General features: G+C 40.5%; 1 protein-coding gene across 2 annotated transcripts in view; it reads right to left on the bottom strand.

The window, feature by feature from the left end:
- Nucleotides 1–569: 569 nt before the first annotated feature.
- Nucleotides 570–21991, bottom strand: part of Tes (testin LIM domain protein) — a 38740-nt gene continuing 17318 nt past the window's right edge. For both annotated transcript variants that reach the window (XM_021644096.2, XM_060373734.1), the window contains exons 2-7: nucleotides 19813–19898; nucleotides 9611–9863; nucleotides 8464–8793; nucleotides 6124–6339; nucleotides 5619–5777; nucleotides 570–1838 (exon numbers count right to left, since the gene is read on the bottom strand). In XM_021644096.2, coding sequence (XP_021499771.1) covers nucleotides 1650–1838; nucleotides 5619–5777; nucleotides 6124–6339; nucleotides 8464–8793; nucleotides 9611–9863; nucleotides 19813–19898 — 1233 coding nt within the window. In that variant the 3' untranslated portion in view covers nucleotides 570–1649. The remainder of the gene's footprint in view (nucleotides 1839–5618; nucleotides 5778–6123; nucleotides 6340–8463; nucleotides 8794–9610; nucleotides 9864–19812; nucleotides 19899–21991) is intronic.

The raw sequence follows: 21991 nt of genomic DNA, 5'->3' as shown, positions 1-21991 counted from the left end.
TATAGGATAAACATACTACAATCTGTACACCTGAAGAAGCTAAGCAAGGGGGAGGAGCATTGGTAAGATGATCAATCCTCACTCAGAAAGGCAAATGGGATGGACAGCGGAAGAGAAAGAAAACAGGGAACAGGACAGGAGCCTACCACAGAGGGCCTCTGATAGACTCTACCCAGCAGGGTATTTAAGAAGATGCTGAGACTCACAGCCAAACTTTGGGCAGAGTTCAGGGAGTCTTATGAAAAGAAGAGAGAGATAGAAAGACCTGAAGGGGACAGGAGCTCCACAAGGAGTCCAACAGAACCAAGAAATCTGGGCCCAGCAGTCTTTTCTGAGACTGATACTCCAACCAAGAACCACACATGGATATAACCTATAACCCCTGCACAGATGTGGCCCATGGCAGTTCAGCCTCCAAATAGGTTCCCTAGTAATGGGAACAGAGAGTCTCTGACATGAGCTCAGTGGCTGGCTCTTTGATCACCTCCACGAGGGAGGATGATACAGCTGGGATACAAAGGTAATAAATTAAATAATTTATTATAATAAATTAAAAAAGAAAAAGACAATTATTAAAGTGAAAGAGACTTTATTGAGTTACATATAACAGTCATTCCATTTAATATTAATAGTGCATAGTTATGTATAAAGCATACAAAGGAAAAACATTCAAAACACCCAATGATGGGAGTACACAAGCGAAGAAGACAGTCTGACAGTCTGTGTGTCTACAGCAAGCTTAGAGGTAGCACAGGATAATATCCATCAGGTAAGACTGAAAATCATGCACAAAACTGAGTCAAAGAATGTCAGGAAAGTGCCATCAGCACAAGTGATAATTCTCAGCATACAAAACCTATACATATTCTTTGGATTTCAAACTAAATGAATAGCCTACATTTATGTTCTGGACCAAAAAAAAAAAAAAAAAATCTCTAAGAGCAAAGTGCACATATTGTTCCAACCACATACATATAAAATATTCAAGGCCGCAGATGGAGGTCACAAGACGACAAAAGAGAACACTGAGAGGTAAGTAAATAGTGAAATGCAGTGAGAAGAGGACCCTCTGCCTCAGCAAGGGGATGCAAAGGCTTAGGCGTGGGAACACCCACCATGCACCACCCTGTTGGCCAGAAGGAACTCACTGAGCGGCACCAGGTCATCACACATCAGTGAGACAGGCTAAGGGCGCAGTGTCATGTCAGGCAACATCTAATTTTCTTTACATTGTCTATGTAAATCGAAGCATAGAAGCCAAAATATTCATCTCTCCTAAGACAGTAATTTTTAAGTGACTATATATATATATATATATATATATTATTTGGCACTAGGAATATGCAGTTATAAAGACTGACTAAATTCAAGCTTCCAATTAAAAAATTTAATGTGTGGAAATTAAAGCTACAATTCTTTACTGTTTTATTTATTTTTTTAATCACATGCTTAAAGCAATCATTTAAAAATAAGACAGACAAAAATTTTAAGGTTTAAAAAAAGGAAAATATTGGACAAGATATTCTGGTTTGCTATACAGCTTTTTTTTTTTCCTTTTATTATTATTTTTTTTTTTTCAAATTTCATTTTATCATGAAATGCAGGCCACTCCGGACAGCTACGGCTCAGTACTGCTCAGGGCTCTCCTCTCAGGACATCATCTTCTTACACTCCACCGAACAGAAAACCATCCCTTCCACGGGCATGAACTTCTGCCCGATCAGACACTTGCTGCAGCAGGAACACAGGAAGCACTCTGTGGACGCGTGCCAGCTGAAGCTATTGTACGTCACTCTCTGCACTTCCGGGTCGATGGCATTGTGGCAGCCTTGGCACACCTGCTCAGGAATAAAGCAAGGAGGAGACGGTGAAAGACTGACTCTGCCAGCCACACCTGCAGCTGAGGGCAAACTGAACCTGAGTCAGTAGACGTATACGTTAAGAGGATGTAAGCGATACTGAAGCGGCCCGGCGTGGTGGCGAATGCCTTTAATCCCAGCATTTGGGAGGCAGAGGCAGGCGGATCTCTGTGAGTTTGAGGCCAGCCTGGTCTGCAAACCAAGTTCCAGGACAGCCAGGACTATACACACAGAAACCCGGTCTCGAAAACCCAAGCGGGTGGAAGCGGTGCCCCGAAGATGCCCATGCGGTGCTGTAAACAGGAAGTTCTGACAGCACAGCCCAAAGCACTGCAGTTATTTCCAGTTAATTTTGTGAGATTTCACAAAAATAACGAGAAGGAAGTTTGTAAGATTGCTTTTCCTCACTCCTGAAAGCTATGAGGTAGTAGTGGGCAGTTTATAATATGATCTAAATAAGTGTAAATCATCTAAAATCTTTATTCTAAAAGAAATGGAGAAATACCATAGGACCGTGACCAACCTTCAGCACCACCTTTCTCTTGGTCAGAGGTCACTGAGATGAGGAGGGCCATTTCAATTCTTTTCATGAAAAGGTACCAAACATGTCTGTGAGTCAATGGGTAAACTGGAAGTGAAGTGACCCATATTACACCCAGCCTCGTTAAGCCTGCAATATATTTTCTGCATACTTTAGAGCTACATAGCTTCTTATAATCTACGGTCAACTCTGCCTTGTGGCTGAGAAACAGCGACCTACTTTCTTTGCATAATCCACATAGGATTCCTGAATACAACATCAAGGTTAAAACTATAAGTACACTCTGGGTCTACAGCTGTACCATGTAAACAGTTGCTTTTGCATGGATTTTCTAGAGTTTTATAGCTCATGTAGTTCTAGTTTTCTGACTTCATATTAGTCTTTCACACTTTAAAATTGTGTGACAGAGGTGCCATTTCACACAGAATGTTTTATTTCCTTATGATCTGCCTCCTTTTTTTCTCAGTTTCATAGCATTATTTGTGGATCTTTTTATTATTAGTTAAAACACACTTTTTCATGTTTAGTATACAGAAGACAAAACAACTTATTCAATTACATACGGAATTAAGAAATGTATTTAGGTCAAAAAACCATCACATGGCTATAGAAATGGCATTCTGAATTTAGGGCTTGTGGTTCCATACAGCTTAGCTTTAAAAATACATTTGCTTATCATTCTTCCTAGAATCTTACACTCCAGGTATTTCAAAACCTCAAAGCTATGGAGGGCCTTTTCAAGGAGACCATAAGCCTCCATCAGTGTGCCTGGCAGTGCATTTCCTGTGACTGTAAACCTCACACAGCTCCAAAAGCTACTGCCTTGCATCCCCCTTACTTCTTTTATTTGAACACAGGATGTGAGGTAGCTAATGCCATTGCAAGGCTCTCTGGCCAGAGGACCCTGTGAGCCTCACGGGTGGCCAATGAAAGTGCGTTGAGCACATGGAGACAAGCTAGGCCCTGCCCCTCTCACTGCTGTTTCCAGTTATCTTTAGCTCAGAAGCACCCCATTGAGATTGAAGACACTTCTTCAGGTCTAAAAATGTTTTCTCTGTCACTTTAAAAAAAAAATATTAAAATCTCTACAAAAATTAACATGGTGAATAAAGTAATCTCCAAAGATGCACAGCCATTTTTTTTCCTGTTATGTGAGATAAAGACCTCTCATTTTAATATTAGGCAAAGCCAATGGTTTTCTTTACCAAGAAAGTAACTCTTCTAGAAGAAACAATGGTATATTATAAAATTAAATGATTATATATTCTTTTTCAAAACTGCTTCTCTTAAAGATACATTTACTTCTGTCCACTGATTACAAAAATATGGAGATAGATACAATAATATGTATATAAATATGGAGATACAATAATATGTATATAAATATGGAGATATATGTTTATAAACATAGAGATACAATAAGAAAAAGCCGAATAAAGCAGTTTCATTTGTTTAAACCTTGACTAAGCACATAGTTTTGGGTATCTGCGATGCTGTTCCAGTGTTTGGAGCAGAGAAAAAATATCCCTGCCCTCATAGATTAATATTTAGTTCTTAAAACAAGACCATGCATCCTACAAAAACTGAACATCATGACATCCTTCTGTAGAGAAAGTCACCAACATTTTAGGTTATATAATGTATTAATACATATAATTATTTAATATCATGTTCCTGAGAGGAGGTCTAAGATGAGCCCCAAGCAAATGAGAAATAAGAGAAAAAAAAGTCAGCTATTCAGAATTTCCTAAGTGTAGGTACTGAAGATAAATGAAAAGGCCAGCTCTACCTTCCAGGCTCTACACACTCACACACATACACACACACACACCGTAAGAGACTAGCTGGAGAGAAAGAGGTGGAGTAGGGAACCAGAAACATTGTTGTGAAATTGGAGTCTGCAGAAACACAGGTATTTATATAAAACAAGGGTTAGATGAGAGTGAGCCAGCGGCAGTGTAAGAACTAAAACCAGAAGGTAGTGTGCCTTGGAAATGTGTGATTTGGCATAGATAACTGCAGCACATGACAGGCAAGTCAAGAAGGATGAAAGGCCTGGGAAAGTGTCTGCACATCGGGAAGGCCATCCGCCATCACCGCGGAAGATGGCTTTAAACCAAGATGACTGACGGAAGCAGATCTATGATGATGGTAACTCAACTTCCAAACATGAAAGTCTGAAGCAGAGTCGACAGAAAACGTGAGGCAATGAGAAGACAGAAGCTGGGCAGACCTCAGAACTTGCCTTCTTCTCAAAGCATCATATTTTTAGAACTACACACAGGTAATATTTTTCCTTACCCACAAGTTTCCCCAGTGAAATAGCTTGGGGGAACCTTGAACTAAGAAGAAAAAAAGAAAGAGCCTGTCCTTCTGCTAGTCCTGGCGTGTGAGGCCGACTATATATGGTCATCTTTTCTCTACAGTACCATCTCTTGGCCAGCATGCAGCCGTAGCAGCAGCTCCGTGTAGCACAATGGATGCGATAAAAGAGACACTCTCACATTAAGCACCTGAATGGCACACAATACATCTAAATATAGAGGCCAGCTTTCACTGTACACAAATGCTCTATTCCATGAGCATTTAAGAAACAGTCACTGCATAATCTCCAGGTAGCGAAACAAGGTCCTAGTGGGTCAATTAGTAACATGTACAGAAACCAATTTTTTTTAGATTTATTTATTTAAGTGTGTTTTGTGTGTGTGTTGCCTGCATATAAATCTGTGTACCACGTACGTGCCTGGTGCCTGAAGCGGCCAGAGAACCCCTGGGACTGGAGATCCAGATGACTGTGACCCGCCATGTGAGTGCTTAGAACCGAACCTGGACCCTCTGGAAAGGCAAAAAGCTCTCTTGACTGCGAAGCCAACTCTAAAGTCCCCAAAACGCTTTACATGGATACTGAGCTGTAGTAGTAAGAATAAATCCATTTGGGCTCATAAGCCAGGAAGAGCAGAAGGATAGGCCCTTGCTTTTTTTTTTTTTTTAAGAAATTATTACCAAGCATCATGTGGCGAACACACAGGTAGACTGAGCCATCTTGAGATGCTGATAGCACATTTCTGACTTTTGATCTGCATGGTTTTAAACAGCCCATGAAGGAATCACATGCTTGCTTTGAACAGGCTGGTGCCTGGCTTCCCGTTTTTGGGTGATGTAAAGGGAGACAGACAAGGAAACCGGGGCACGGCTGAGGCTGCCCCTGAGCTTCTTACCACAGCGTGGGTCTTCACGTAGCAGGGCTTGCACACGGGCTTGTCACCGACCATCACATAGATCTCTCCTGCCAGGATGTTGTCACAGTCAAAGCAGCAGAAGTGTTTCAGGTGCCAATTCTGGTTTTCTGCTTGGGTATATTCATTACTGAATATCAGCTGGCAAGAGAAAAAAAAATCCATTAGGCATTTCTCCTTTACTGCACAGTGGCAGATCCAGGTTCTTTAGATAGGCAGTTAAATCTACAGGAGCAAATAAATCTACAAAATGCCTTCGAAAAAAGTTTAACATTTGAAAATGGTACCATTAGGCTTGAGTTTATTCTCAAAATCAGTCACTCTTCAGTTTCTGATAGATTTTCATTAGTTTACTCACGACACCCAGAACGAAAAATAACCAGGTTGCTTGCATGATTGGAGTTTGGTCAATGCTCACTGTCTCCTAGTGACGAGACTTGCAGGGCCCAGGGGGGAGGCTGAAAGAGCATGTCCCTGAAGAACACACCTCATCACAGCCAGCACAGCGCGGCTTCTCGCTGTCGCAGTAATGTCTGCCACAGTACAGCTTCCCATTCTTCCAGAAGTAGATCATGTCAACCAGGAGTTCACCACAGGTCATGCAGATGAAACAAGCCGGGTGCCAGAGTTTGTCGTAGCCAGCCCTTTCGGCATAGACGGCTGGGTCTCCTTCCGTCATGGTCTGTTTGCAGCAGTAACAGGACTAAGGGAAAGAAAACAGACCACAGTTGTCCGAGCACTGGCACACGCAGTCCCTGCATGAGGGAACTAAGCAAGCTGTTCCTACAGAAATGACAATACGGAACAGACATTTTTGTCAAATGACATTTTGTCAAATCACTCAGTTTCCATTTATCCCAATCAACTTCTTTTGCCCTGAGTACAACACAGCACTGCTTCCCAAACGGAAGTCATTCACCGGGAAAAGGTTAACAGTAATTTTCACCTCAATTTCATGTCAGTTCTCTAAAAAATGATTGTCTAAGAGCTGTGAGTAAATGTTTTGAGGATTAAATCTTATTAAGGGATGTGTTAATTTTATCTGTGAGAAATGCATTACAGTCAGCTCAGGCCTGGCACTTTATTTATCTGAATCATGATTCTCCTTTACCTTCAAGTCATTACAAAAACAAAACACCTCTTTGACAGAGAGGTTTTTTTTTTTTTTTGATAGTTTAGATTTTATTATTATTTTTTTATCAGTTACATTTTATTAACTCTGTATCCCAGCCGTGTCCCCATCCCTCATTTCCTCCCAGTCCCTCCCTCCCTCCCTCATCTCCACCGTGCCCCTTCAAAGGACAGAGAGTTTTAAGAACCAATACAGCTGCACAGATTCAAGTCCATGGTCTCACAAGCAAAGCTAGATTACCCTAAGCACATATTATTCCAGTTTATGGTAAAGGTAAGTTCTCTGATTGGCTTTGAGGCCTGATCCATAAGAGGGAATTCATACTTGTTACTATAAACCCAGTGAAAAGCCCTGGCTGAGGAAGTCTTGGGCCCCGGTGGGGAACTTACTGCCTTCTAAATGATTATGTTTCACCCTCAGCCTTAATCGTGGTGAGTGCAGAGACTCAGGATGCTTAGGGAGCTGAGGAGAAATGACAGTTGAGTGTCAGCTCTAAGGAGGGTATGTTAGCATTCAAGGGCTATCTTGGAAGAGTGGGTGGAGAGACTGGAAGATGGGGAGAAAATGGCTGTGGAATGATGTCTTCTGGGTGGGACCCCACCATCGCTTCTGCTCACAGCAGCAGAGGCTGTCTGCACTGGGCCTGCCCAAGACTGGGCCGTTCAGCAGTCAATCATGCATTGGGGAGGGCCTCATAGGGTGGATTCCCGGGGAGGGACAGACATTGTCTTCATCTGTGTACTCAATGGTGAGTCCACTAGCCTCCGATCTACACTTCCGACCCCTTGACCACACAGTCTAGGTTAAACTCAGTGGATCACAAAACAAAAATACGTTACCATGAGGAAGGGACACAAGGACTTTAACAGGAGTGAGAGGAAGATAAGAGAGGGATGGGAGTAATCAGAATATGTAACACACGTATGAAACTGTCAAGTCACATACTGAATCAACCAAGAATGGAAAACAGCTTCATCAATGCAAGGGTTAATAAACATTCACTAGGAATCGGTAGATGCTTCCCTCCTATGATCTACATCAGTCACAATAAGGTACAAAGATTCAATGTATTCTTTGCTAAGGTGAGATGAAGATGTTGAGTGGTGCCATCACTACTCAGGATTACACTGATGTTATTAGCCAATGCTGGCCAATGCAATTAGACTAGAGAAACATTAAGAATATGTAAAGGATAACTAATTAACACTAGGATAACGTTTAGAAACAGATGCTGGGGCCAGAGAGCTGGCTCAGTAGTCAAGAGCACCTGCCTTCTCTTACAGAGGACTTGGGTTTGAGTCCCAGCAACCCCATGGTGGCTGACAACTGTCTATTTCTCCAGTCCTAGGTCGTCCAAAAACTTCTTCTGACCTCCAGGGGCATTGCATGCTTGTGGCGCACAGACATATATGTAGGCAAAAAACATCCATACATATAAAATAATACATAAATAAAATGTTTTAAAAGCTTTTTTAAAGAGGCAGCTGCCATGCTGGTCTGTTGTATTCAAGTAAGAAGCATAAAAGCTAATGCCAAGTACCGTGAGCACATAAAACTCAAATTTGTTCATTTTCCTTTTCTTACCTAATCCTTTTAGCAACAGAGGAATGACCCACACACGCATGCACACTTGCTCTAAGAAAGAAAAAGATCCATCATACATACACACAGCAAGTCAACAGCATGACTACTCACGTATTGGGCCTTCTTGGGCTCAGCAGACTTGTCCTTAGGACTGACCACCTCGGGAGTGTTCCTGTCCCCAGCAGGGCTGTGCGCCTTGTCACCCTGAGCATTCATCTCGGAGGGAAGCTTCACGTCACCCACTCCCAGAGCCTCGTTCTTGTATTTCTTCACAAACTGTTCCATCTCCTTCACCTCTTTGGGAGACAGCTCATGGCACTTGGAAGGGTCCTGGTCGTGTGCAGGGAGCTGCTTGGCCAGCTGCTTCTTGCGGTACTGAGCCCCCTCCGAGCCTGCCACTGGCTGCTTCTCCTTAGGCAGCATCTGCATGTACTGCCTAGCCTGACACACAGGGAGAGCAGTGTTAAATGGGGTTCTTCAATCTTTTATAGCACACCCAGAAACTAGTTTACTTAAGAAGAGAGGTTCATCCTTTTACTATAAATATCTAGAGACATTAACACATGAAAACAGGTTTCAATGTGCATAATGGACACATTTTTTTGTTTCTCCATGGAAACACCATCCAGATTTTAAGAACAACGGATTACTACTGTTTACTTGTGCTACACCAACAGATGCATGGCTACATGAAACATTTTGGGTAGATCGTTCTGAGTGCCGGGTGGATCAGTGGCTCTTTCATCATATACAAACATCATTTGCAAGATTTACCAGAATGCCCTAACTGACCCTCCAATGCTTTATCTAGGTGTCATAATAATTGAAGGAGCTTGATGCAAAATCACATTTTTTTGCCTTTTATAGTAAAAGAAATATAATGCTCGAACTTTTTAAATTAAGTTCTAAAAAAAGGCAGAAAATCTATTATTTATTCTTTCTCATCTTAAGAAAAAATTTAAAAGTATAGTAGAAAATTGGCTAGATTGATACAAAACACCTAATTATTTTTTCTCTGATTTTCATATAATTACTACAATTGTTAGTAATTTCCTAAAAAAAAAAATAAGGTATATTAGATAGTCAGACAGATTCTGTGTGGCATGTAGACAAATGTTTAAAACAGTAGTAACAGGAATCCAAAGGCAAAATAATGGGAACTCAAGAAAGACAACAGATATGTGGTGACTGAACCCTCCACAAAAAGAACTACCCTAAATAAATCTTTATCCCTTCTTCATCCCTCCCTGGTACTTACCAGTGCCTGATTCTGGACCGGGGGAGCCCACTCATAGGTAACTGTGTTGATGGAGACATTCTTCTTGGCAGCAACTGGATTGGTCAAGATCATTACATTGCGTTTATACATGGGAATTCCATCTGACTTCAGCTTGGCAATCAGGGTGGTGTACTTGGTGTCTTCAAAGAGTCTCCCCACTTTCCGATCCTCCTCATTGCTCAAGAGGACATCATGCTCTTCTTGCCCACATTTGCAGTTACGACATATTTTTCTATAATTTGGGAAAAGGCAAAAAAAAAATGACCAATACACCAAATCAGTGATAATTACACATGTGCAGTTCTTCAGGCTCAGAAGAAAAAACAAAACAAAACAAAACAAAAAACCCAAGTTGTTTTTTTCAAAGAGGAGGGATGGGTATTGATAACCTAAGCAAGAAAGACACATGAGAACACACTCTTGCTCTCTATGCCTTGGAAAGATCCAGCTCTAAGAAGTACATGTTCAAGCAGCCTAGTGTGAGGACAACCATGTTGGTGTGTTCCTCACTCTCTCACCAAAATAAACAAAATAGCCACCTAAAGTACTCCAGCAAAAGACTTCATGTTTCACTCATAACCTGTTAGTATTTTGCTGTCTTTCCCAAATTTTTTTTAAGTGAGTGGGAGACTCATGTACATTCCCCCACAAAATGCCATCATCTCACATTTAGGTCCACAGCCTTTTCCACTTTCCTTTCCATTTCCATCTTCTGTTTCCTTTCCTTTCTAATCCTCTCTGTTTCCTTTTCCATTTCATATTTCCTTTTTCCATTCCTTCCTTTTTTTTCTTCCCCTTATTTTTTTCAACATTTACCCAGCAAGTTTTCCATTGTGTTTAAGAGAAAAATGGCCTGGTATCAGTTTCAGGCCAGCCAGGGCTACATATTGACACCCTGACTCCAAAAATAAAGACAAATGAATCAATAGTCTCCCATAGTGATGAATCAAATTTAAGAACACAACCTTTTTCCATCAAACTCTTTAGCATTAGGCATTCACTCATGCAAGCTATGTGTGTATCCATGTGTCAAGCAGCACTCTTGAGACCCAAACCCAAAGAAAACCACAGGTCCAGCCTATGATCTTCTAAAATCTACTTCCTGGTGAGAAGATTACATAAGACACACACTTTAATTACATTTGTGTTAGAATGATAAACAGGCTACCATGACAGGGGAATTTTTACTTCAACCTGGTAAGGCAAGAATTCCAAAAGGAAGAGCTGAAAGAGGCATAAACCATGAGTGTGTGGGTGTGCAAGTTGTTATCTGTGGCTGAGGAAAGGCTCCTCCCAATGTTTGACTAAAAAGAGGAGTATTTGTAGTAGGTGTAAATTAGGAAAGAGATATTCACATAGGTCCCATACCAGAGAAAGCAGGAAGGGAGCGTGACAGGCATAGGATACCTCAAAGGCACACTGCGGGGCCAAGGAGCCGTGGGAATGACAGCACATCATACAGAGCTTGACTTTCATTATAACAGCAATTATGAAGCATAGAATCACAGATAATTAGTTACATGAATAGACTTATTGTTTCAAATATCATGAGGAGACTGGATTAGGGATAGAATATACCTGTAGGCTACATAGCATGTAAGACTTTCAGATACATGCACATCATTAAAAAAATTGTGCATGGAGTCACTGTGGTGTGTTTCTTAATGAAAGCAGCACTGTGGCTACTTCATAATGCAGTTCACAATGTTGGTGGTCTTTGCTGTGGTCCAGGTAAAATATGCTACAACTGGAACTAGGACATCAGACAGTGGAGACAAGGAGAGTTCAGATCTTCTTATAGGCAACACTAACTAATCTTGTGGTTGATTTAGGATTAGTGACAGACTCTCAAAGAGACAAGGATTTTGTAATGAAAAAGATGATAAAAGGAATTGTTTATCAAGATTAAAAATACAAAAGAGAAATGGAATTCAGGTAAGGGATTGGGAAGGTTGAAAGGTTAAACACTTTCAAAACTAAACTACTGTGATATGGGATAATGATATCAAGTAGACTGCAAGTGTTAACTATCCTGGTCAAGCAAAACCTTCACATCTTGAAATTCAGGGAGCAGTATATAATGTGGATGAATTGTGTCAACACCTTTGTCTCCTGCGGACAGTATGGCATGAAAGGCCGAGGACCCAGGAAGGCACCTGGCACAGGACCAACCTGGAAAAGGTGACCGAGGAAGAGGGACAGGGGCAGTGTGGTATCAAACTTTTAAGCTGGAGTGGAAATATAGGGCAATGGAGTTGAGCACTTCAAAAAGCATTCTCCAACTTTAGATTGCTCAGGGGTCACTACAGATGCAAATTAGTATTAGGTACTGTGAAGCGGGTGTGCTAAATTACACAGATCACTAATAAAAGAACTTTAGAGTATAGATGCTTATACCAGAAAGGACAATTACTGGGTTACGTATTCTATCTAAGAAATTATTTTTTTAAGGGTCAAATAACTCTAAATCACAAGGAATAAAATTAAGTGATGGGGAGCTAATGATGTGAATGCCCATTTTTCATTAATAGTAACATCCAATATCTCTCATGATCACAACTTATTTTTGGATCTCAGGAAAGAGTCAGGAGACTTCAGGAAAGCCTCTTTGGGTAGAAGAAAATAAAAATACCCAATCCCAATCCAGCAAACACTTAGCATACATTTAGAGATAGTATATTAATTTTAAAATTTAAGGCAAGAAACTAACCCTACTATCTCCAATTATTCATATTGTCCCATAGGTACTATTTAGAGCAGTGAGAAAAATCAATGAAACACAATTAATAAGGATTTATCAGAAAAGAATGAAGGGAGGGAGGGAGGAAGGAAGGAAGGAAAGACAGAAAGAAAGAAAAGAAAGACAGGTCACATAAGGCACAAAGGATTAGTATGTAGATTTTAACAGGCTTTCTGATTTAAAACAGTTTTTTTATGCCAGAAGTAGGAATGACAAAGTGCTAAAAGTCAAATGGATACCTTTGCCGAATAACAAATTCTTAAATAATTATATATATTTTTGTGTCTCCAGTTTAAAAAAAAAAAAAAAAAACAAACAACTTTCCAATACATAAACTGGAAAGGCTAGGTATGACCTAAAGAGAAGAAGAGAACAGAGAGGGAGGAAAAGAGGGAGAAGGAGGGAGGAAAAGGGAGAGGAGAGGGAGAGGCGGGAGAGAGGGGGCAGACACTGGGGATGAACAAGCACATGTCTTTTCTTGGACTCATATTGGTCAGGAACCTTTATTTGGTAAGAGTCTGTGGAGAATTAATGCATCTTATTATAGCCATAAAAGATCCTTTTTACACCCGCTTATCTCATACTCCATCTAGTGGAAGGATCAGATCACCCTTCCACAGTGTGGCCTTTATTTGCCTGCAGTTAGCCAAAGCAATGGAATTATCTATAAAACCATCGCATAGTGGTTAGATCACAATTAAAGCTTTACCTTCTGGAGAGGGAACGAGGTGGAGGAGGAATTCAGTTCTCAAAACAGATCTTTATGAGGCTGTGAGCTATGAGATGCCTTCTACCAATCAACAGAGTGGCTGCTTACAGAAACAGAGCTGACTTTGGCTCCGGTGACCCAGGTTTACAGGAGTAAACATGTGTCCCATAAATTAAGGAGTTAGGGTTTTTGTTTGTTTGTTTGTTTTATGAGCAATAAAAGACATGGTAAGAGAAATGAAACTCGGGTGGGTAAACGTGAGTTTTGGCAAACTGTGGGAACAGTTATGTTTACTGTGAAAGAACAAAGTAGAAGGCACACTGACAAGAATGACACAAGGTCCACCCGCCATTACTTTTATGAGATGGTTTGGTCATCCTTTGGAGAATTCATGTTTTGGATGAAGCTCCTTTCTCTACCAACCCCTTTACCCACCCACTATACCTTTATCAGGCAAATGATACCAGGTTAAGCCACATGCCAACAGCTATGGTGAACAAGAAGAGAAATAGGAAGTCTCACATTACCCCACGCTCACTTTTCTAAGTAGGGAAAACCTATTACTGATCAATGAACAGTTCAAACTGGGACTGTTCCCTAGCTCTTCTGCATTCCCACTCCCAGAGGGGTCGTTTGAGGATGACCACTCAGTGAAGTGTGACGACCCAGAAAGGGCAGGATGCACACTTCCTCAGCGGGACACCACTGCTGCAGCAGCTGAGGCGAGCATGTGCTCCCCGATACCCCACTGCAGCTCCTTGCCCACAGGGAGGAGCCAGCACCAGCCGCCACACCAGCAAGGCGTCGGGGCAGGTGTCAAGAGCTGAGCCCTGTGGAACTCTGTGCTGTACCAGTTAAAAAAAAAAAAAAGCTCTTAAATCATTTCATAATAATTTTTATAGTTCCTACAGTGTCAGGGACATAGGGGAACTAGCTAACTGGATTCAGAGTCAAGTTAGGTTAAAATCATCTTTTTTTACTCGTTAAAAAAAGAGAAGTAAACTTTGAGGCCCTAAGGTGTGTTGGGGGACTGCTGTTTGGAATAAAAGGTTATTTTTTAAAAATTAGCACCCAATACACACACACACACACACACACACACACACACACACAAACACACACCCCAATATATACAATAAACCCAAACTCTTGACTTAATATTTTATGTGACAACTCAAGGGTTCTTGAGTTGAATCCAAGGAAGAGAAAATGGAATTTCTAAAGCTTTAACAAAGAAAAACACAGAAATGTACAGTTTCACACTGGAAGCAGTCAACAAACTCCAGTTTATTCTCCTGAGAGAGAAATGATTGCTGCTGTATCATGGTTCATAAAAACGATTATTTTTCCATTGCAAGTAGCGAAACCTGGAGAGCTCTGACACACTGCCAGCTGCCCTGGTGAGCTAAGCAAGACTGTGGAACTGCTACAAATCGTAACTTAAAAGGCTGGAAGCTGCCCTTTTGTAAAGGGATATACATATATGGCCAGGAGCATGGGCCTCTGTTACAGAATTCAGCACAAGGGTTATTCCATTTATGGTCGGGAATACTCAGTTTTTTACCAGGTTTAAATCCATTAGAAATTCTGCAACATGTATACTATAATCAAAGTAATTTCATCATTGTAAAATGCAGCTGTTTTAACAAAGCTAAGACAAAACTATAATTGTTACTTATATGATGAGTGACCTATGGTTGCAATGACCTTACTACATATGGGGAAAAAAGCGGCTATAAATGACTTAAAATCTTGGGATTGTGCCAGACATTTCACAAATGCTTATATCTGCATATTGCTGGAAGTGTGTCCCATAGATAGTTCTTGCTGCATAGATGCTTTTTCAGTCTCTAGTTTTCCTTTAGTCTTGGAACCTCTAGCACACTGAAGAAGGGAAGTGCTCACAGATAAAGGATGCCATTGTTTGCAAGGATGTCTGTGCCACCAATATCAACTTCAGAGCAGGCTGCTGAAGCTCAAAGCTGCCTTGTGGAGGTAAAAATGTGTTCCAGTTTCTATCACGGCAAGAAGAAAGATAGTCATGGAGACTTTGCCACTCTTTGGGTTCAAGTTCAACTCTGCATTCATAAGCCGTGACATTGGTAAGGAATCTATTTACTTTCCTAGGGCTGCTTCCTCACATAAAATGATGGATGTAAGGAAAGTTAAGAAGAATCAGGAACAACAACAAAAGGCTCTGATAAGCAAAATCTAAGGTTGCCCTTAAGACTTTCACCCAATATTGTTCCCATAAATATGTTGTTTTGTTGTTGTTGTTTGTTTTGGTAAATGGCAGAGGAGTGTCCAGGAAGACCTACTCTCTAATCACTCAAGCCCTTAAAAAGGAATGGAAACAGACATCAGAGAGATTGAGGACACAGAAAGGGTTCTAACTACTTTTGATTCAAAGAGGGAAGTAAGTGACTATATGTCAAGGTAGGTGTGCGGCTGCTGAAGACAACAGTAACCTCATCTGAAAGGAAGTGAAGAGACAGGGATCTCGGCTGTCCAATAACAACAAGAATGAGGTTCCACAAACAGCAAGAGTGAGCAATTAAATAGAAAACAAACATTTTAATATTGGCCTTTTGAGATGCCAAGAGGAGAATCGGCTATGCTGCCCCTTCTCCCTCCCCAGCTTGCTTTGTAAGCACGAAGGCTTAGTTCATTAACAGATGGTCTTTTCACCCACTCAGTTTGTAGTAAATGGTTACACAGAAATGGAAAAACCACATGTGTGGCATAGGGAAATGGTTCATAATTTATATTTATTAAAAACTCATTAGCACAAACAAGTAGTTGTAACATTTTCAAGTGTTGCTAATTTGAATGGGGTTTGGTGAGCAGAGCTGGAAGTTGCCTTCTACATTTCTATAAGTACAAAGATTTATTTTTAGCTTTCTATAACTTTTGTGACAATTTCTCAACTTCCATCCACCTTTCTGGATCCGAGCACTATCCACAGCTCTCTGCCTGGGCTGTGCCAAGAGGCTGCCTGTATCAAGTGGGCTCCCTTGTCTGAAGCAATGAGGCAATGGAAGGCACTTGCCAGAGGCTTAAGGTGAAGCCTGGATGCTCAGTAGGATTCAGGAGAAATTATCTCTAACGTGAAAATGTGTGGAAGTACATGATCACAATAGATCCCATCAATTCACATGCTGAACTCCTATTGCCTAATGGAAGTAGTGTTAAAGTTAAAGCTTCCAGGAGGTAATTAAGGTTCAAGGAGCTCATAAAGAAAGATAGGACTGGAGGCCAGTTATGATGACCCCCTCCCATGTGTGTGTGCATATGAACACGTTCTCTGGCCATGAGAGTGTATAGTGAGAAGGTGACTGCCTGCAACTCAGAAGTGGACCCTCAACAGAACTTTACCTCTTTCACAGCGGCTGGGGAAACACATTTGTGCTTAATCCACTAAATCTGTGGTGTTTTATTATAGCAGCTATTGCTGACTGATACAGTAGGCAATAGCAGTGCGTGATCTAAGAATTTCTTTTTCTAGTGCTAGGAGGCAGAATCTTTCTAAGCATGGACATAGGTGATACTAAATTCAGACAATCTGGGGGATAATATCAAACAAGTAGATAGGAATACATGATGCTTAGAAGGAGGGTGAAAAAGGCGGGATGAATAAGTCGAGGCCAGATGAATGTCATTAAAGAAATAGGGCTGGTGTGCAAAGAGGTTCTAGGGCAATTGAGAAGTACAAAACAGCACCTATCAAACCATTCAACATACCATTCTATGGCTGTGGGGATGGTATGGACTGAATCCTAAATGTTGAGGTTCACTGTGAAGATGAAGGCGATGAAGTGGCTGGGGATTCCATGGTTCTAGTTTGCAGGTGACATCTTTGTTTGCACTCAGGACCATTGGTCTCGAATATGTTTCTATGACTATGCCAAAAGGGAGCTAGAAAGATGGCTCGGTGGTTAAGAGTAGCTGCTGCTCTTCCAGAGAGTGAAGATTCAGCTTCTAGAATCTACATGGATGCTAACAATTGCCTGTAACGCCAGTTCCAGAGAACCGTACACCCTCTTCTGACATCTGAGGGCACAAACCATACATGTGGCACACAAAAATCCATGCAGGCAAAATATCCATGCACATAAAATTTAAATACGTAAATAATTTAAAATACATTTTTTTTTTAATGCGGAACACTAGCTGCACCCAGAGGTCAAAGGCATCTGCCTCTGGTCTTCCAGTTATGGAGGTTGGGGAATGACAAAGAATCCTACTGGAGAAATCTGTCTGGACCCCCTCCAAGAGGATGACAGCATTACTAAGAAATATCATCTGGCAGGAGGCCAACCTCTAGTATTTATTACTCTTGGAACTAAAGACTATGGCCAGTTTATCAAAGCAGCCTGTATGATAAAATGAAAGAAAGAGAGACAGACAGACAGTCAGAGATGGAGAGAGGGAGACAAAAGAAAGAGAGAGAGAGAGAGAGAAAGAGAAAGAAAGAAAGGAAGAAAGGAAGAAAGAAAGAAAGAAAGAAAGAAAGAAAGAAAGAAAGAAAGAAAGAAAGAAAGAAAGAAAGAAAGAAAAAGAAAGAAAGAAAGAAAGGATTTTATGGCATGGAGGTCTGTTCCTGCCTGGCCAACATTTCAACAATTTGAAATTATCAGATTATAGCATAGCAATCTGCAGGAGAAAAATGATACACATCAACAAGTTACTCTAAACTAACCTGGTTTACCGAAAAAGAACTCTGTCTTAGGACTGAGCTTTAAAAATCTTATAAGTAGTTTAGGAAATTGCATAACTGAAAGGATTATTTTAAGCTGAAAACCACAGGCCAGCAGGGGGCAATGTGTCCTTCTGCAAAGTCACCCGGTAAGCCACAAAGTAGTGATGGCCATCAGAGGTGAAATAGTCACCCTCCTGTCTGTGGGTTCCTTATTCCTGGATTCAATAAACAGAGAATATAAAACAAACAAACATTTGCCGTTCTTCCCCAAAAAACAGAACATACCAACTACTCACAGAATTTATCCTATAGTAGATACAGTAAAAAGTCTGCAGAAGAAGAAATGGACAGAAAACAAGCAAACACAAGTTTTATGATGAGATTTGAACATCCGTGACTCTGGCCCTTCAGGAGTACAGGTAGATAACCTCACTCTAATCCCAAGAAATTTTTCTGTGTTCAGTGATATCTTTGTATTACCCTACAGGCAATGATAGCTGTTGAAGGCTGGAATTGACAAATTCCATGGAAAATTCTAAGTTCTTTGAAAATAAACAACAAAATAAGGAATGGAACCATTAATTCTGGACATAGTGATTTACGTTGCCATTGCTCTTTAAGACATTTTTGTCTATTAATTAGAGCTTATTTAACATGCAAGCTTTTTAAAAAATTTTTATTATTATCATTTATTACAATTTATTCAATTTATATCCCAGCTGCATCCCCCTCAATCGTCTCCAACATACAAGCTTTTAAAGAAGACAAATATGCCAGATTTTATTATACCTCCCCTTTACTATATACTGTACATAGTCATAATGGCTCTAGATTTTTTTTTTCAAGACAAGGTTTCTCTGTGTAACAGAGCCTCAGCTGTCCTAGACTCAATTTGTAGATCAGGCTGGCCTTGAACTCACAGAGATCCAACTTCCTCTACTTCTTGGTGATAAGATTAAAGGTATGTGCCATTTTACGGCAATCTGAGGCAGAAATAGTAGCTAAATGAAGTTCAGTATAAACAGGGGCTACGGTTCAATGGACAATGTTTGCTTTGCATACCTGAGGCTCTGGCCCCAATTATCAGTACTGGAAAAAAAAAAGTTTCTTGCCACAGGACAGCCATTATCTCTGACTCCTAGCAGCCATGTGAAAGAACTTTCATTTTCCATTTTAAGATTTACAGGATACAAATGAAATCTGTCCAAAGTAACATTTTTAATCCATTAACTTCTGTCTTTAATATACATGAACTTCATTAAAAAACTAGCAATAAATTATTTTCTTTTTTTTTAAATTATTTTCTTTTTAAAAAAAGTTTCAAGTTCCTCAGTAATAAATTTACTCTTGAGAATTTCTTTTTCCTTCTTTCCTTGTTTCTCTCTCTCCTCTCTCTCTCTCTCTCTCTCTTTATTTTATTTTATTTTATTTTTTTTGTTTGTTTTGTTTTTCAATACAGGGTTTCTCTGTGTAGCTCTGACTATCCTGGAACTCACAGTGTAGACCAGGCTGGCCTCAGAGATCCACCACCTGCATCTGCCTCTCAAGTGTGAGGTTAAAGGCAGGCACCACCGTGTCCGGTGAGAAAACTTTTAAGAACTAAACGTGGTGTCATTTCCTGGCAACTAGGATATGAGTGTGCCACTGAACACACACACACTGATTGCACTGCAAAGCCAGGTGTGTGCCGTGAGGAGTTAATTGTCAATGACAAGTTAATTAAGAGTCCTGGAGGGTTACCACAAACTCCTCTGCCACTCAAAAAGGCATATTCAGTATTGGAGTGGAGGATGATCACAGGAAATCAGAAAGATAGCAAGTAAGTCAAACAGTTCTACATCCAGTTATCACCAAAGCTACTTCATGATATAAACACAGAACAGTTTCACTTTTCATTAACTTCGTAGCAAACAGACGCCTTCCAGCTAAGGAGCTGAGCCCAAGAACTCATCAGAGAGTGCAAGCACACTGTCCAAGGGGCACTGCCCAAGAGAAGAAGAAAGACTACTGACACCACGGCTTCAAGGACTCACCTCCAGAAGTGCAGTTCAAACCCTTCACAGTTCTCTTTGCATTTTAGACAGGGGGCTCCAAATCCTTGTTCATGACCTAAGCCCATCTGTTAAGGAGGGGAGAGAGGAATCTGTTATTACAAATTTTAAAAATTTTAAAAATTCAATAAATCACACTTTTAATTCCACTTAACACTCTTGTTGATTTAACTCTCAAACAAGTCCTTATAGCTTCACACTGTTATGACACCAGGTATGTAAATGGAAGCTGCAAGTACATACACCGCATACTTTATATTCTCGTTGCTTTTATCATGAAGGGAAAGAAGCCAGTACAACTTTACAGAAGACTGCAAATACTGAAAGTCACAAAAGTCATGGATTTATGTCTTTGCCCATTATCTGCCCTGAATACCTCAAGTACAGGGAGAGCTCAGAGGGCAGAGACTAAAAAGCAAGCAAATGTATGAGAGAGTTTAGGAATTACAATTAAAATGTTATTTTATATCATGAAAGTACAATCACGGCATCTACAAATATTTATTGAATACAAGAAACAGTATTCTATTAGACTTACTATTTAAATCTTACAAAACCTCACAAAACATTTATGAAGCAGGTGCTATTGCTTTCTGTTCTTTAAAGTTGATTTAATTGAAACCCAAGAAGTTTTCAGAATTTGCTCAGTATCAAAATGTCAACGAATCCTGGAACTTGAACACCTCCTCCCTATAGTACCTAAAAGTGTTATGAAGGCTGCCAAAGGATCAATAGGCTTATCCAGCTGTGAATGTAGACTTTCCAGGGACCAGCCCAGCAAGATATCCATGATGGTGCAATAGTGGTACTTTGATTTGAGAAGTGTCATAGTTAGGGTTTTAGTGCTGTGAAGAGATACCTTGAGCACAGCAACGCCTATTCAGGAAAACATTCCGTTGGGGCTGGCTTACAGTTTCAGTTCATCATCATTATGGAGGGAAACATGGCAAAGTGAAGATAAACATGGTATTGGAGAAGGAGCTGAGAATTCTACATCTTGATCCTTATTGTGTGTCACACTGGGTGTAACTTGAGCATAAGAGATCTGAAAGCTCAAGCCCTCACAGTGACACAGGTCTCCAACTAGGCCACACCTACTCCAACAAGGCCACAACTCCTAATAGTACCACTCCCTATGCGCCAAGCATTCAAACACATGAGCATATGGGGGCCATACCTATTTAAACCATCAGAAGGAGTAATCAACAGGTGTATACTTGGACTCAAGACCCACCCAGTGGCTAGAGATATGCCTGATACTGTAAACCAAACAGTTATCTACGGCGAAGAGGTCATGGACACTAAAGGAAAGCCCACTACTGTTAATATGCTAAACCAGTATAAAATCTAACTGTGCATAAATATATAAACTTAGATAAGAGTATCTGGCACCTCTCATCAAAGAAGCATCTTTTTGCAATACATGGAAACTATTATAAGAATCCACAACTGGTCAAAATGCAGAGGACAACTGATTAAGCCATACCAAAGCCCAAGGACACAGAGCTCAGTTAACATCATGGGGGTGGCACCGTAAGAGCCAGAGGACCAGGTGCCTGCTGCTGGATAGATAGCACCCTCTAGATATGGCAAGGAAACTGCAGCCATGAACTCTCAACAATATGGTCACCTAGACAAGACAGGCTACTTCAGACATCCTTGATTCACATGAACACTAAGATACATGTGTTCACATGTTGGAGCAATGAAGTTTTTCTCTGGGCTTCATAGAGATTTACACTGACTTTTCTTTTCTAAATAGACATACTTTCATTTTTTTCTGAGTGTTGAGACCGAGTAAAGGCACCAAAAATTGTCACTGACAAAGGAATCAAGTGAATAAGAGGAGAATGAGGTTAAACCAGTATATATTGTGCCCTTCTGTGACCCAAAGGAAGAAGCCCTGATTAAAAACAAAAAACAAATAAAGATATCTTATTTTCAGAATCTGCCAGCAACCAAAGCCATGAGACAGAATTCTGGGCTGGCAGTGAACTCATTTGCCTATGACAGAAATTATTTTACACATCCACATCTGGGGCTAACATAAACTTAAACCTCACTGACATCCAGCTGAAGAGGTCTATCTCATGCCTCATCATTGGGTAAGAATTTCTATGCTCTAACCCTCTTCTTCAGCCTCAGTTATAATGAACAAGCA

This window comes from Meriones unguiculatus, chromosome 21, assembly GCF_030254825.1.
Source record: "Meriones unguiculatus strain TT.TT164.6M chromosome 21, Bangor_MerUng_6.1, whole genome shotgun sequence".
Classification (NCBI taxonomy): domain Eukaryota; kingdom Metazoa; phylum Chordata; class Mammalia; order Rodentia; family Muridae; genus Meriones; species Meriones unguiculatus.
Note: the sequence above shows the minus strand (reverse complement) of the source record. Positions and strands in the feature narration are given on the sequence as shown.